Genomic DNA, 14,286 nt, shown 5'->3' on the forward strand with positions numbered 1-14,286 from the left:
ACCACAAACGTCCGGGAAGCACCACAGAAACGGGCACAGTTCCTGTTGAAAAACTATGAGAAAATGGTAGAAGCACACCCTTACTACTCACGGCAACGATGTGGCATGCGTAAATTCTGGTATCAAAGTAGCAAGCTCTGTGTTCGATGTGTAAGACGTTGGGTCCAAAAAGAAGGAAGGGTTCGATGAGTAGTGCTAAACATTACTGTCAACGCACCACGCCGATACAGAATGTGCTGGTTGGTTGTCAATATCAGTTGGTTGAACAAAAAGGGCAGGTTCGTGATGAATGGTATTCATCTTGCATAATCACAGGGAACGCGTGCATATGCTGCTCTCGTAGCCGCAAGCCACCATACTGGACGTCCACCCAAGGGGGACCCAACACCCTCCCGGCTTGCCCTACAATCATCACTAGCTGCATCTTCTTATTAGCAACACCCGTCTTCTTGGCCGCTCTTCCTTGGCAAGTCATGTCTTGGTGGACTTCAGTTTTATTTGTTGATGTCGGCGATCATTGTGCTTGGCATCTGGATGATATGAATTGCGTATTTATCGGCATGCTCCAAGCGTGTCGGATGCAACAAAGTAAGTCTACAAGACAAACAAACTCGTTAGCAGTGTATCGTTCACCAAGAGTAGCATTACTATGATGAACTTACTGTTTGACGTGCGAGTATATCCTCTCAATCAAATGTCGTTTTCCTTCCGCAGCAAGCACTTGGGCCTCCTTTTAAAAGAAGAAGCTGTGTTAAACGCGTATTACATTGCTTGATATACACGCACGCCACATCATTATAAATATCGTTATTTGTTTTCGCCTTTGTAACTTCTCGATATAAGGTCTGCCCCGGATACTTCGTGCACATGCTCGTATTAGATTGTAAAAGCCTTTGCTAGCTTAAGTTGGTGAGTTTGGAGATTATTACGCGCAGATGACCATTTGCCGCGTTGTGCAAGCCTAAACGACAAAACATGTCTTCCTTTGTGAAAACTAATGATGCATTCATGATAACGTGCCCATAATCCGAGGCATCGTAAGCCTGAGTGTCAAGATTGACGTTAAACAAGTCGATTGGGTTGTTGCTGCACGACAGTATGGGGCGGAGTCGCTTCTTCCTCTCGTGGTTTTCGTCAATGTTTCGTTTGATTGCCTTTGTATGATGTCATATAAAAGTAAAAACAGTGTTAGATGCTCCTGTGTGATTTAATACAATAGTCTTGACAAATTAGATACCCTGTCCACAGCATATAGTCCTCTTTGTATGTCTTTTCATTCGAGCTACAGTAATTGACGCAGTCCCACCTGAGCAGGAATACGGTCTTGTAACGATGACTGTAAGATCGCATGCTTGCCTTCCTGAGGAGTTTTTTGACCGTAAAGCTGCTTTCTTGTTTGCAAGTTGCTCTTGTAGCACTTGCAAACGCTCTCCAAGGTCGGCAACATTTGAATGCGTTGGACGCGATCGGAGATAATGGGTTGCCGGCCATCTCGAGCGACAGCTGGAACGCTATCATTGTGTCAAAGCGACAGTTACGCAGTGGGCAAATTCTACCCACTCTAAGCATAAATTATTCACGATACGACGTGAAAGAAACGAATCGAACATTTGTTCCCGATGATCGCATGCTTCATGGCAGACGAGCACGAGTTATAGTAGGTGCCACAGCGTAGGATAGTCCATTGAATTGTGGTATAAGAAAACGAGTAAAAATAGATCAGAAAGCTTGTTTGAAAGCAGAGCCAAGTGTAGAAGAAGCAAGTGTACAGGGTCTTCTTTCCCATCATGGCGGTGCTATTTTCACATATCGGCGTTGGGGGTGCCTTTGAATGGCGGTGTGTTTTTTGTGAACAGATATGTGCCTCACTCTATCATTTTCCTCGTTGTTTGCAAATCAGCACTTTTATTATTTCGTATAATAGGGACCAAAAGGGTAGAAGTTAATATACAAACATCAATGAAATTCAATGCTATAACAGTGTGACTGACAAAAAAATATTAACCTCTGCAAGGTCATTTTACCTAACTTTATTCAAGCAAATCAAGTACACTGAACTGCCTATTATAACGTCGACGTGGGCAAATAAACAGCGGCAGGATCTAGAGGGAAGAACCCTGCCATGTGAGCCAAAAGTAGGGGGTACAACAAAATACAAACAAACCCTACTTCAGGGATGTATAGAAAACGCTCGAACTATAGTGGGATCCTCGAACAGGGTCTGCGTATAGTCGAACAAAATAAACAAAAAAGCAGAACAAATACAAAATGCGGTCGTGTCAGATTCACTAACCAAAGAATAGGATAATGAACGATACAAAATAAATAACGGTACAGACAGCAACGCTAGACTACGGGTGTCACTCACACGCAGGACCTCTTCAATCCAATTGCGGGAAGAAAGGTGTCTCTTGATATCTCTCTGAATTAAGATATTTATATGGGTAGTACTAGACATGGAATATGTATTATAGAGTGGGTGGTACTGTATTCTTGTGTAATGATAAAAGGCTCAATAGGACTTTGTAAATTCGATAGTTATGAGAGTGTCTCTTAATAATAGGGATGGTGACGCTGCTATTTACCCCCTCCTTCTACACTATGAAAATACAGGATTGGTGTAGAATTCATTACGAGCGAGGTAAACTTTATTTTGTAGTTATGAAGTATTCTATTAACAACACTACACAACATATAATATATATTTTAGAAAATTGTTGTATCGAGCGCGATCAATTTAAAAAATTCTATCAAAAACAAAAACTTGAACAATATGGAAACAAGATGTGTACCTTCATTCGATTCGCCGATTCGTCTTCAAAGAGAACAGGTTAATATAGCTAATAATACTACTGATACCCGAGAACTATCCCTCCAATAAAATCTGAATACAAGAAAGAGTTGCATAACAAACATCAAGCACATGACATCACACAACAACAAGAGCTCTACCACAGCAGCCTCGCAATTACTACAGCATTCTGGCACTTTTCATAAAGCCAAGGACACAGCGATACAAAAGTAGCGCAGCAACAACTCTACAACCTTCGGGTACCTTCCAAATTGCCAAAATATAGCTATTAACAGCATTATTCCTAGACTTTCCAACTGATTCCACATCTATAATCATTGAATGCGAGTACTTTCCACAACCTTCCAGCATCTTCCTTGATGTTCAATTAGAATAGATATATTGAAATATTTTGAAAGATATAAATACCAACTCATTTTTACTTGAATAATGACATTGAATTCTCACCTCCCACATTCTACTTAATTTCAAGTGTTGTTTTCAATCAGTCAAGACCTAACACGGCTTGTTTCATCTTACATTTTTTTATTGCTCATAACTGAAGCTAAATAAACTCTTTTATTAGGACCAGACGTAACATTATTCCTGCTCTTATTTCTTATTTACTTGGACAGACGTTACATTCCTGATCCTTATTTCTACTCACTGAGCTTAATCAAGACATCAGCTCACTACTATTTACAACCTTGAACATAAACCATACAGATTTTTACTTTACTTTACACTCATATCACTTCACAACTCGTCTGTAATAAACGATATTAATACTGGTGCTCACTACATAACATACACATGAACCGTTACTACGCAACTACTACCTGGCATACCCCAAACTCACCGTAACACTACAATTGTATGGAATTCTATGTCTTTGCATATTTGGATATTAACTTATAAGGTCATTCTAGAAAAAATTCACAACAACGAAGCCAAACCTGTTGAATGAACAGAAAACACTTTGACGACCCATCTCTTTGATGACAAGGCATTTATGTGCATTTTGATGAACAAAAAAATCACTCATCCACTCAAGTTTTTCTCCTTTGTATTTCAAAAAGGTCACCAAAAGACCCGTAAAGCGTTTAGCTTATGTTCAAGAAACTTCGCAAAAAAAACAACCAAGAAATATCCTCCATCATCTTTGTACATACCCACATACGACACGATACACTTGGAATCATTTCCTTCAAACACCTCCACATTATCATCCAAGAAATCCATTTCTTTTTTTTTGCTTCGAGTGGAACTATCATGTAATATTTCTTAGTAAATACATCACAATTTTTATATAAAAGGGTGACATAATCATTTCCTTTAATTTTTTTTGTTCCCCGTGATGATATTATCTAAAATTACCTAATGATAGGACTAACTCCTCATCTTTATGATCATGTATAATTCTACATGATTTTGGTTGATAAAGCTTTATTAACTTGATAATTATATCCTTGTAATAAATTTGTATATGATTTACCTACATATATATCACTTGCTGGAAAAGCTTGTTGCTTGGTCTAATAATGTGAATTCAAACAATGAAGATGAATCACGTATATCTTTTAAACACGAAAAGTTATATGTAATAAAACAAGAATATTTGTCTGTGTAGTACTATTTCTTAGAAATTAATTATCATAGATAATCAAGGAATATCAAGCAACATCATACGTGATCTAGCAATATCTAGCAATGTCAAGCAACATCATACATGATCAAGCATTATCATTATCATTCATATTATAATCATTATTCATTATGATAAACCAGCATAAACTATATTACCGCCATTATCATGGTATATCAAGAAGAAGAAAGTATATCGAGTCATTGTCAGGCAAAATCAAATAAGATCAAGCATGATAATTTTACTTTATGTTATATAATCGCTGATCAGGTAACTTCAGATATTTTCAGGCATTTTCACCTATGATAAGGACTGATCAAGCATGATGAATCTCCCTCTATCTTTTGTGGCATTTCATGCAATATCATCTCATATACTGTATCTGTAGATTTTTGACGTAAACAACCACATTAGCTATAGATGATTCGTTTTCATGAACCAAATACCCAGAGCAAGTAATAGTGGAGTCTCCGAATTACGAATACCAGCACTCATAAAAGCTATTCATATATTGAAGAAAAAAAAGAGAATCACTACATGAATACCTGGACCGATATATTGTCGTCGTCGATCAAAAGTTTCATGGTGTTAATTTCAATTGCGTAAACATCATATCAAGGAAAACGAATAATGAAGCTGTCTAATTAAAAGTTATACTAAACGACCACAATATATACCATGAACAACAAGATCGTGTCGACGATTTCTCCAATAACGATTTATTTGCCAAGTTTATTACATTCAGTTACAAAAAGAGCAGCATTTTAGTATCAGAAACAATCCCAGATAGTCGCATATAACGAATCTTGTTTGTCCCAACATCTCAGATACGTAGGCATTATTATGTATGCTACCAAAGCAAAAAGATATTTTATACAGTTATGAAGTGAACGACACAGAAGATCTTTCGTTTGCTCACAAGATAACTAATATATTACAAACTCGATCAAGAATAATCGTAATACATGGTTTGGCTCTGAAGCAGGGCGACAATTTTCGAGCTTTTGCGTTCACATTCTCATTTTTTCATAAGGAAAAAAAAGTCTTTTTGAAATGAGATATATGCTTGGTAGCAAGTTACACAACTGCTATCAGTCTTCTCGTCATCTGCAGCAAGAATTAAAGGGACAAGACCGATTAGCAAGACAAGAAATTAATGGAATAAGAACGATCAGCAAGACAAGAAGCAAAAAAGATTGGTGGGTCCTTCATCCAAGGTATAGCTTTGGTTTTATATATTTTTATTTTGAATGTCTTCACCCCAAGCAACCGAATACACTTTTGAAAATCGACTCAGTTTAGGACCTAGTATGCAAATATCTCTGCTTAGACTGCCCAGCCGCCAATATGAGTTTCATATATCTGCCAACATCGAAAAAATTGCACAAAAACGACACCGCCGTACAAAGGCACCCCTTCCCCAACGCCAATATATAAAAATAGCATCGCCATGATGGGAAAAAAGACCCCGCCAATCATTAGGAAAAATCCTGTATATGGAATGATGCATTTCTTCTAGTATCATGTGGTGATGAGCAAATTAAGCAACATGGTAGATGCTATCTTTTTCGTGATCTTTCTGAGCGTGAATAATGAAGCGACAGAAAAAAAAGAGGAACATCATTATATCATATGCGTTTGTTTGGTTTCTTGACGCGTCGGTTACACGGATCGCGAGCCCTGTCGGCTTGAAGCCCAATTCGGAATAAACAGCCTGTCAATTTCAGACTGAGATTCCAGCAAAAAAGATCAGACTTATCGCGTACAGATCTACTAGAGAGTGTATTACATGCACGCGTGTACTCGCTTTTGCGCTTGTATCTTGGGCAGCACCGCCTAAAAAGTGAAGAAAGCAAAAGATATTAGAAGAACGGATGGCGATCTTCTTCGAAGATTCTATCTTTGTATAGTAGCCATAATCGAGAAAGAATAACAACAGAACGCCGGGAGGGGTTTGCGTAGAAAAACAGAAATCCGTATGTCTCCGTATGTCTCTGACGCACAGGGGTTTGCATGGATACCCTTCCTTACGTCATTGCGCTTGTTGCCCCGTCTAGCTTCAAGCATATAACACCAACGGAGACGAAATTTCTTTGGTTCTTCTTTTTCTTTAAGCTATACTTTTCTTTTCCTATACAGCACCATGGCTGCAAACGTTCCTACTGTCAAGGTGTGTGTTGTTTTCGTTGCATGATCATAGTAGTTTGAGCACAATATAATAACGAGGGTGGCTAACACTAAATTATCCATTTGCTCATGGAATACATAGCTTAATAGCGGTTATGACTTGCCACAAATCGGCTACGGCACATTCGGTGGCGCCGATGCCCCACACTTGGTGCATGACGCTGCCAAAGTCGCCTTGAAGGAGGGATATCGTCACTTTGATACTGCTTATTTGTGTAAGTATCATTAAGTAATAAGTGATACTTTGTGTTTAGGCTACAAGAAAAGCAATAAAATTTCATTGGACAACTTACATTTCAATTCATAACAGACAAGACCGAACGTTCGTTGGGTGATGCTATTCGTGGAAGCGGTGTGCCCCGAGAAGAAGTCTTTGTCACCACAAAGCTGTGGCAGACATTCAAGCGCCCCGAGCACGTGCGTCCTGCTTGTGAACGTTCGTTGCAAGACCTCGGCTTCGAGTACATTGACATGTACATGTTCCATTGGCCCATGGCTTGGGAATTCCATGGCTATGACCATGAGCAGATTCAAGTCAAGGATGAGAACAATGACATCAAGTGTATTGACGTCCCTATTATCGACACTTGGCGCGAAATGGAAAAATTGGTCAAGGACGGCTTGGTCCGTTCGATCGGTAAATATATAAAGTTCTTGCCTGCAAAGCTCAATCAAACAAATGATCACCGGGTGTGACAGAAAACTAAAATCTTAATTGTGCCATATGTAACATAGGTGTTTCCAACTTTACTATTCCTATGCTTGAGGACTTGATTTCCAAAGCTGAAATTCCTCCTGCCATGAACCAGGTTAGTAATCAATGATACTAAACAAATATCTTTGAAGGGTGGTCGTAGAAACACACACAAGCACATACACATACTAAACCTATTATTTCTTAGATTGAAATTCACCCTAGCTTGCCACAGGAGGAGATGGTCAACTGGGCCAAGGACCACAACATTGCTTTGACCGCATACTCGCCACTTGGCAACCCAGGTTTCTCCTGGTTCGCCTCCACTGGCCATTCCAAGACGCTCGAGGAACCTGCTGTGCTCAAGGCTGCTGAGAAATATGGCAAGACGCCTGTTCAAGTCCTTATCAACTGGGGTGTTGCCCGTGGCTACTGCGGTAAGTTTCTTTCTGTTTTCGTAGTATGTGCTCATGGTACAGAAAGTGTCGCGAGATATTGACTCCTGTACTATCTTCCTTTGATTTAATAGTAATTCCAAAGTCTGTTACGCCTGAGCGTATCAAGGCTAACATTGAATATTTCAAGATGGACCCCGAGGATGTTGAGGAGATTACAAAGATTGGTCGTGAGCACCCTGTCCGAACCTGTGACCCTGTCCTGATGTTCGGTCCTTCCAACGATGTCTTTGGTGAACACAAGAAGAAGGATTAAACCCTCAATAATTAGACAGAGTCCACAAATCAGAAAAAAAAATTGTATATAATAGATCTCGCCTCCACTTTTCATGTTTATATAAAAAATTGGAATTTTATACTTTAATATATTTGGGTATTGGCGTCAGCTCATGTAATCGAGCTGTATATGCCTTATGTTGTCTTTCGGCTGATAAGCTGTTATTGGATCTATGTCGCTTCTCCTAGATCATCCGCTTTAGTTTTTTTCCATTGTGAGCTTAAAACTAGTAATGTATACTACATCCTTACCCAAATGCATAGCCATATCCCAAAACAAAGTGCGAGTTGTAGCTGTAGTTTCTTCTCTGATTCTTCCTCTGATATTGCAACCGTCTTCTGGATGACAATTTCAACAACTTCATGACCTAAAGTGGACACAGCGAACGTAGAACAACAGAATCGTAAGTGACTCCACAATGCTTCGTGGCCCGGGAACTGAGTGATAAGACCGTCGATCCAGCTCAAGTGCTTATGTCCGTCAAAGTACGGGTCCTGGCTTATTGCTTTGATAACACACGCTAAATGATGAACACCGGAATGATCGCTCACATTTTTTTCGACCCATATCTGTGTCTCCTTATACTCTCTTTCTCGAAGCAATTGGGTGGTCATGTGAGATTCCAACAGCCACCGACGATAATTCCATGCATAATAGTTTCGAGGATGTAAGGTTGCTGTACGTGCGCACAGTTGCAGTTCGTGGTCCAGATCTATTTCGTTCTTTGCGCCTGGACGCATGAAAAGCCACTGCCTATGATTATTTTCATTCTTTGATCAATCATCCACTGTTAAAGAGGCGATCCTTCACTCTCTTTACGTCTCTTTTTTGCTTTCGAGTATTTACCGGTGATGCCATGCAACGTTACTTTTGCAATGCTTTTGCACCGTGAAAACCAAATTGATCCACTGTAGCTCGTCTTTTAAAGTAACTTTGCCTGATTCAACAAGCTGTTTTCTTATTTGGTCAAAAGTTCGCGTGAGTTATGCAGTTACTATGCCCTCGTTGTTGCGCGTTCCATACCTAATATTCATCGCTGTATAGTTCTCGGGCTTTAACGCAATCATGATCCTACTTGACTGCTCTACAGCTTTTGCATCGTTTGCTTCGTGCATCGCTTGATCTGCTTCGCGTATAAGGTCGTGTAAATGCTGAAGTGGAAGTCCCAACTTGGATTCAACAAAGATTAACGGGTAAAACTGCTGGCTGTATGGAGGGAGATCGTTCGCGTCGGGTAATCCAAACACCAACCCGAGTTCATCACTAATCGCACAATATTAAGCCTTCAACGACGTGTTATGCTTTACCAACGGATGATCAGAAATGGAGGTTCTTTTTACATAGTATGCGTGTCCACGATTGTAGCAAGTTTTTGATACGTGTTTGCTGACATTTCGGGGAGGGAAGGCGCAAGGAAGAAAGAAAACGGAAATATGAAAGCGATGAGCGACAGGCATAATAAAATCAACGCTTGTATCACTTGTAGACCGTCTCACAGGATTTGTGAAAGCAAGCGAAACTGTGGGAACATCCGCACTCGTTTTCGTGACAAAACTATTGTCTGGACAACGTATTGCCATCCTCAGGGCAAGATATACACTTAGGACGAAAGTTACAGAGTTCTTACTCCTTCTAAACTCTTCCGTAACGCATAATGATATAATTGAAACAATCGATCATGCTGCGAAATCGTAATCATGTGCAAGCAACAACACTCCGGTTGCCCTCAATCCAATTTCTTCAGGTCCCCGAGTCGTTTCGTCCCTTTTTTTTTCTTCTTTCTCGGGTTTGACACGTTGGCTTTACAACAATGACAATCTACTATACACTTACGTTTACACTTTTGGTTCTGGAGGTATTTCTCTAGTATAAATATGTGTTCAAATATATTGTACACCGCGCGACTAATTCTGGCTGTTTTTTCTTGTCAATAGATGATCGTCTTCTGCTTGGTCGTGGTAAGTTTTTAGTTCAGTTGCGGATTCATCACTCTAGTACTAAAAGGAATTGTATTTTATGTAGTTACCACTTCCAATGCACTGGCGTCGAGCAATGATGAGAGCTTTCAAGTCGTCTCCTGTTGTAATAATAAATTTTAGTTAGAAAGGGACTTTATGTTTACGTGTATAACTCATAGAAAATCACGGTGCAAATAGGTCGCAAAAGCTCTCTACGCTCTTAAGATTATTTTCGCGTAAGTTTTTGAAAAGAAGAAAATGCTTATGATGATGACAATGATACATTAAAGGCTTATGAACGTTTATCTTTAGTTTCATCTTTTTACTGTTTATTGGTAAATCTGACACGCATAATAGGAAGCACGATGAGAGGGACATGGCATTAATTATGAATTTTTTATAGACACGTTTAACCGATTGCAACGCATTGGTGAAGAGGCCGAACAAGAGGAAGGACATCATCACGATTACAGCTTCGAAGCAAGCTTGAAGGCCAAGCGCTTCTATGCTCAACGCAACCTGTACCTGACTGGATTTACCTTGTTTTTGTCTCTGTAAGTGATTTTGGTGGGATAGAGCCAAGATAATCTTGGACAGCTAAAATTTAAGTATACCTATAGGATCCTCGAGAGAACGACAGCACTGGTTGTTGACATGCTTGAGCGTGAAGAGCAGCTTCAACATATGAAGAAGGAGGTACTTTATCGAAGGAACACTCAATAACTGGAAACTAGAATCGGTTGTGCTAATGACCTACTTTATGTATCCAGAGTGCCACTGCCAATGATGATACCAACAGACTTGTTGAAATTGACTCGTCGTACAAGAAGCAGATCGACGACCTGAAGGCCGAAATCGGTGCATTGAAGAAACAAAGGCCGGATTTCGAATCGTTGAAGAAGCGAGCAGGCCAGCAATCGACTGAATACGATCAGCTGGTCAAGGAACGTGATGCATTATTGAAGAAGTAAAAGTACACAAATATTATAATAGTATAAAGGAAAACATTATAGTAGGTGTAAAAGAGACCTAGTTTTACTCTTCATCTTTCTTTTGGCCATTAAAGACGAGGCGATTGGGCGTAAGCCAGTCAGGAATATCGGAAATCTTGCGGGTGGTAGAAAGCTTAGTGATCTCGCTGTACAACTTCTTGGGTTCAATGCCTTGGTCCAAATCAGGAAGCAGCAAAGCAGCTACACCTGCAACATGGGGAGCTGCCATAGAAGAGCCGGACATGGTGGCTGTGGCATCCTTGCCACCAATGTATGTACTTGTGATATCGAAACCTGGAGCCAAGATGCTGACGCAGCGGCCGTAGCAGCTGTAAGGATCCATCTTGTCACTGCTGTCCACTGAACCGACAGTGTACACCTTGTTATTACCAGCGGGCGAGATCTTGCATGCATCGCTTGCAGAGTTACCGGCAGCAGCAAAGACGGGAAGACCAGCATCCACAGCGGCAGAAACAGCCTCATTCAATGCCTTGGCACCAGCACTGCTTTCGGGCAAGCCAAGAGACATGTTGATGACAACGGGGCGCGTGCGGTTCTTTTCTTGCTCCATGACCCACTGGATACCACCAAGCAGGCTCGAGACAGTGCCCTTGCCATCGGCGCGAAGCACCTGAACGCTGACAATGCTGACGTTCTTGGCAATACCATAAGTCTTACCACCAATAATGCCAGCAACATGTGTACCGTGGCCACCTCCGTCGTATGGGTTCTCGCTTTCAAGTTGTGCACTGCTACCAAAGGTGGTGGTTGTGTTGCCGTCATTGCCAGCATCGCCGCTGTTGTATGCGCTATAACCACGTGTTGCGCGACCTTCAAAATCTTCATGGTCAATAGCAACGCCGTCATCAACTACGTACACGGTGACACCGGCACTAATCAAACAGAAAATTCAACCGGGGCATTTAGAAACATAGAAATCACGAGAATGTGAATGACCATCGAAAAAAGCTTACCCGCCACGCGAATCGTAAATGTAAGGCTGTGATTCGTTGAGTTCGCGTTGTGAAGCTCGGACCAAATTCCACTGGGCATTGGTCTGCTCAAGGTAGGTCGGCTCACTAGCGGTTGTCATGGCAGCAGCAGAGGCAGTTGTGGTGATGGTTACCGATTCGTCATCCGAGGCAGCAGTCGTAGTGGCAGAAATGTATGATGTCCAACCTTCAGTGTTGGCAGCATGGGATGATTCAGAATTAGCCGAGACGTCATTTTCAAATGGTTGTGATTCCTCAGGCTCTTCGTAGGTCGATTCACCGGTATGCACAGGACGCTATATACATCATTTAAACAGTAGGTAAGTTCAACCACATTATCGTACTGCATTGTATCATATTATTTTTTACAATGTAATAGCGCTTGTTGTTCTTTTTGCTCTTGGTAACCGGCTCGGGCAATTCAAATTGGACTTCTTCGTCCGGAAAAACCGAGACCACTTCAGAGAAACTCTTCTTGATCTTGTCAATAATGCGATCATCCTTGAGTTCAATATCAATCGCCTTAAAGGAACCACCGATGTCAAACTTTTGGCGAACTCGGACTTTGTTGTTACCGGATTCATCATTGTCTCGGTCAAACAGGTCTTCAAGTTTTTCACCAGCTTCCTTGAATAGGTCATGGAAAAATTTGGTGGTATCGTGAATGAACTTGGGAATGACTATTTGTGACGAATTTCAGTATGCATGGGCTTTTTGTTCCTCGGTGTTGTTGATCTGATTTTTCATTCTTACAGTCATCAACAGCAGCTGTTTGGTTAAGTTGGATGATATAGTTTTGGGTTTTGTGTGCTGATCCAAATGTGGCAAACACCAGCACTGCCAAGAATGAAAGGACTGTAAATCTCATGGTGATGATGATGTTGGCGGTAGTCTCGCTCTAACTGTTCGTTTTCGTGTTCCTGAAACTTATAGTGAAAAGACTTTTCCGTTGATTATGTCGTCTGTTGACGGATAAAAAATGAAGGAATGTGAGAGGGTTTGTTAAGAAAGGGAATGGAAGGGGTGGTAGAAGGAATAAAGAGAGAAAGAAAAATGAAGTATAAACCATTGGCCTCGAAAGCAAAGGATGCTTTCTTTTAATTCATTTCGCTTCGTACAACGTTTGTGTTGCCAGACTACTGAGCTAGAAATTTGGCTTTAGCAATGGATAAACGCAGCGAGGAGAAGAAGTGCGGAGGCACAGAGTAAAAAGTGGGTTGTTGTATTGACACTCTCTTTTACAGTGCACGCACGCATAAAATACAGACTTCTTTGGAGGATTTCAAATAACAAGTAAAGGAATCTCTGGCAGTCTTTGCTAGACACTCATGATATAAGCACAGAATCTGAAACCAGCGATTTATTAAAGCGAATTATTATTAAAATGATCGCTAGTCTATATATACACCGTTACACGTTACACGTGAAGACTTGACGTTTGCTGTTTCTGTGGATTATCGTTACACACCATAGAAAAAGTTCATGAAAATTGCGCGCCCATGTAAACGTCCTTTCGTGTCATATTGACGTATATGTTAATTTTTCGATTTTTGAGGTCTTTTGTTCGAAATGTAACCAAAACCAGTATAAAAATAGAAATTTTGTCGTTTTCGCACACATCTGAGGTTAGTTCCTATCGCAATCTCTGCTCAATAATATTGTTTACAGCTCTTTTACTACTTCTACTTCATACTACCGGATCGTCGGTTTCAACTTGGCTTTATAAGTGGTTAGAAGATACCCTCACTATGCAGTAGTGTTCACATTTACACAAATGGTCCGATGCTTGCATGTGTACACATAAACAAATGACAAGTTGCAAGGCTGCTGTCCAATTTCCTTCCCTTGCTTATGATACCTCTGTACTCACACCCAACACACAGTCAATTTAAACCTTATATCGGTTGAAATAAAAAATGACGTCAATAGACGTGGTCTGGGCAATAAGTAGTTAACTAATATTATAATTCAATATTTCAATACACAATTAAAATACTTTTTAGGGATCGATCTTCAAACACATTGCCACCACTACTAGCCAAACATCCGAGACTATGGTAGTTGATTACTGTATTAATAACACTCAACGCTTTACTCTCATTTAAGTACACTCCGAAAAAAACAGATAAATTATGACACGTGACAATACACCTTGTATGTGAACTAGACAGACGTCTTCACACTTCGTGGGCAACAATGTCTTGGAGTCTGTTAGCGCACGTGTTTAAAGGCATCGTTTTAATCTTTTATAAGTGAAGTGAGGTACGATCTTTAACCACATATCTCTCCTCAATC

General features: G+C 40.4%; 5 protein-coding genes across 5 annotated transcripts; 2 read left to right on the forward strand and 3 right to left on the reverse strand.

The window, feature by feature from the left end:
• Positions 1-236: 236 nt before the first annotated feature.
• BDB00DRAFT_928980 (uncharacterized protein) lies at positions 237-1,658 on the reverse strand. The gene is made up of 4 exons (XM_053128948.1): positions 1,307-1,658; positions 930-1,154; positions 663-730; positions 237-594 (listed from the first exon to the last, which is right to left on the reverse strand). Exons 1-4 carry the CDS (start codon positions 1,445-1,447, stop codon positions 495-497), a joined length of 534 nt encoding a protein of 177 aa, XP_052979730.1. The 5' UTR covers positions 1,448-1,658; the 3' UTR covers positions 237-494.
• A 4,902-nt stretch (positions 1,659-6,560) lies between these two features.
• On the forward strand, positions 6,561-8,111 carry BDB00DRAFT_823179 (NADP-dependent oxidoreductase domain-containing protein). The gene is made up of 6 exons (XM_053123521.1): positions 6,561-6,606; positions 6,706-6,838; positions 6,934-7,260; positions 7,359-7,432; positions 7,526-7,754; positions 7,847-8,111. Exons 1-6 carry the CDS (start codon positions 6,580-6,582, stop codon positions 8,026-8,028), a joined length of 972 nt encoding a protein of 323 aa, XP_052979731.1. The 5' UTR covers positions 6,561-6,579; the 3' UTR covers positions 8,029-8,111.
• BDB00DRAFT_823183 (uncharacterized protein) lies at positions 8,112-9,904 on the reverse strand. Its single transcript, XM_053123522.1, has 5 exons — positions 9,390-9,904; positions 9,073-9,312; positions 8,896-9,006; positions 8,301-8,802; positions 8,112-8,233 (listed from the first exon to the last, which is right to left on the reverse strand). Exons 1-5 carry the CDS (start codon positions 9,440-9,442, stop codon positions 8,126-8,128), a joined length of 1,014 nt encoding a protein of 337 aa, XP_052979732.1. The 5' UTR covers positions 9,443-9,904; the 3' UTR covers positions 8,112-8,125.
• Positions 9,905-9,983: 79 nt separating this feature from the next.
• On the forward strand, positions 9,984-10,978 carry BDB00DRAFT_763667 (B-cell receptor-associated protein 31-like-domain-containing protein; the record flags this gene model as incomplete). Its single annotated transcript, XM_053119411.1, has 7 exons — positions 9,984-10,007; positions 10,072-10,131; positions 10,206-10,243; positions 10,320-10,342; positions 10,411-10,561; positions 10,628-10,703; positions 10,778-10,978. The coding sequence occupies 7 exons, from the start codon at positions 9,984-9,986 to the stop codon at positions 10,976-10,978; spliced, it is 573 nt and encodes a 190-aa protein (XP_052979733.1).
• A 64-nt stretch (positions 10,979-11,042) lies between these two features.
• BDB00DRAFT_787960 (peptidase S8/S53 domain-containing protein) lies at positions 11,043-12,859 on the reverse strand (the record flags this gene model as incomplete). Its single annotated transcript, XM_053120745.1, has 4 exons — positions 11,043-11,892; positions 11,974-12,287; positions 12,361-12,671; positions 12,745-12,859. The coding sequence occupies 4 exons, from the start codon at positions 12,857-12,859 to the stop codon at positions 11,043-11,045; spliced, it is 1,590 nt and encodes a 529-aa protein (XP_052979734.1).
• Between the last annotated feature and the right edge of the window lie 1,427 nt (positions 12,860-14,286).

This window comes from Zychaea mexicana, assembly GCF_025766255.1.
Source record: "Zychaea mexicana strain RSA 1403 chromosome Unknown BDB00scaffold_36, whole genome shotgun sequence".
NCBI classification, from domain to species: domain Eukaryota; kingdom Fungi; phylum Mucoromycota; class Mucoromycetes; order Mucorales; family Lichtheimiaceae; genus Zychaea; species Zychaea mexicana.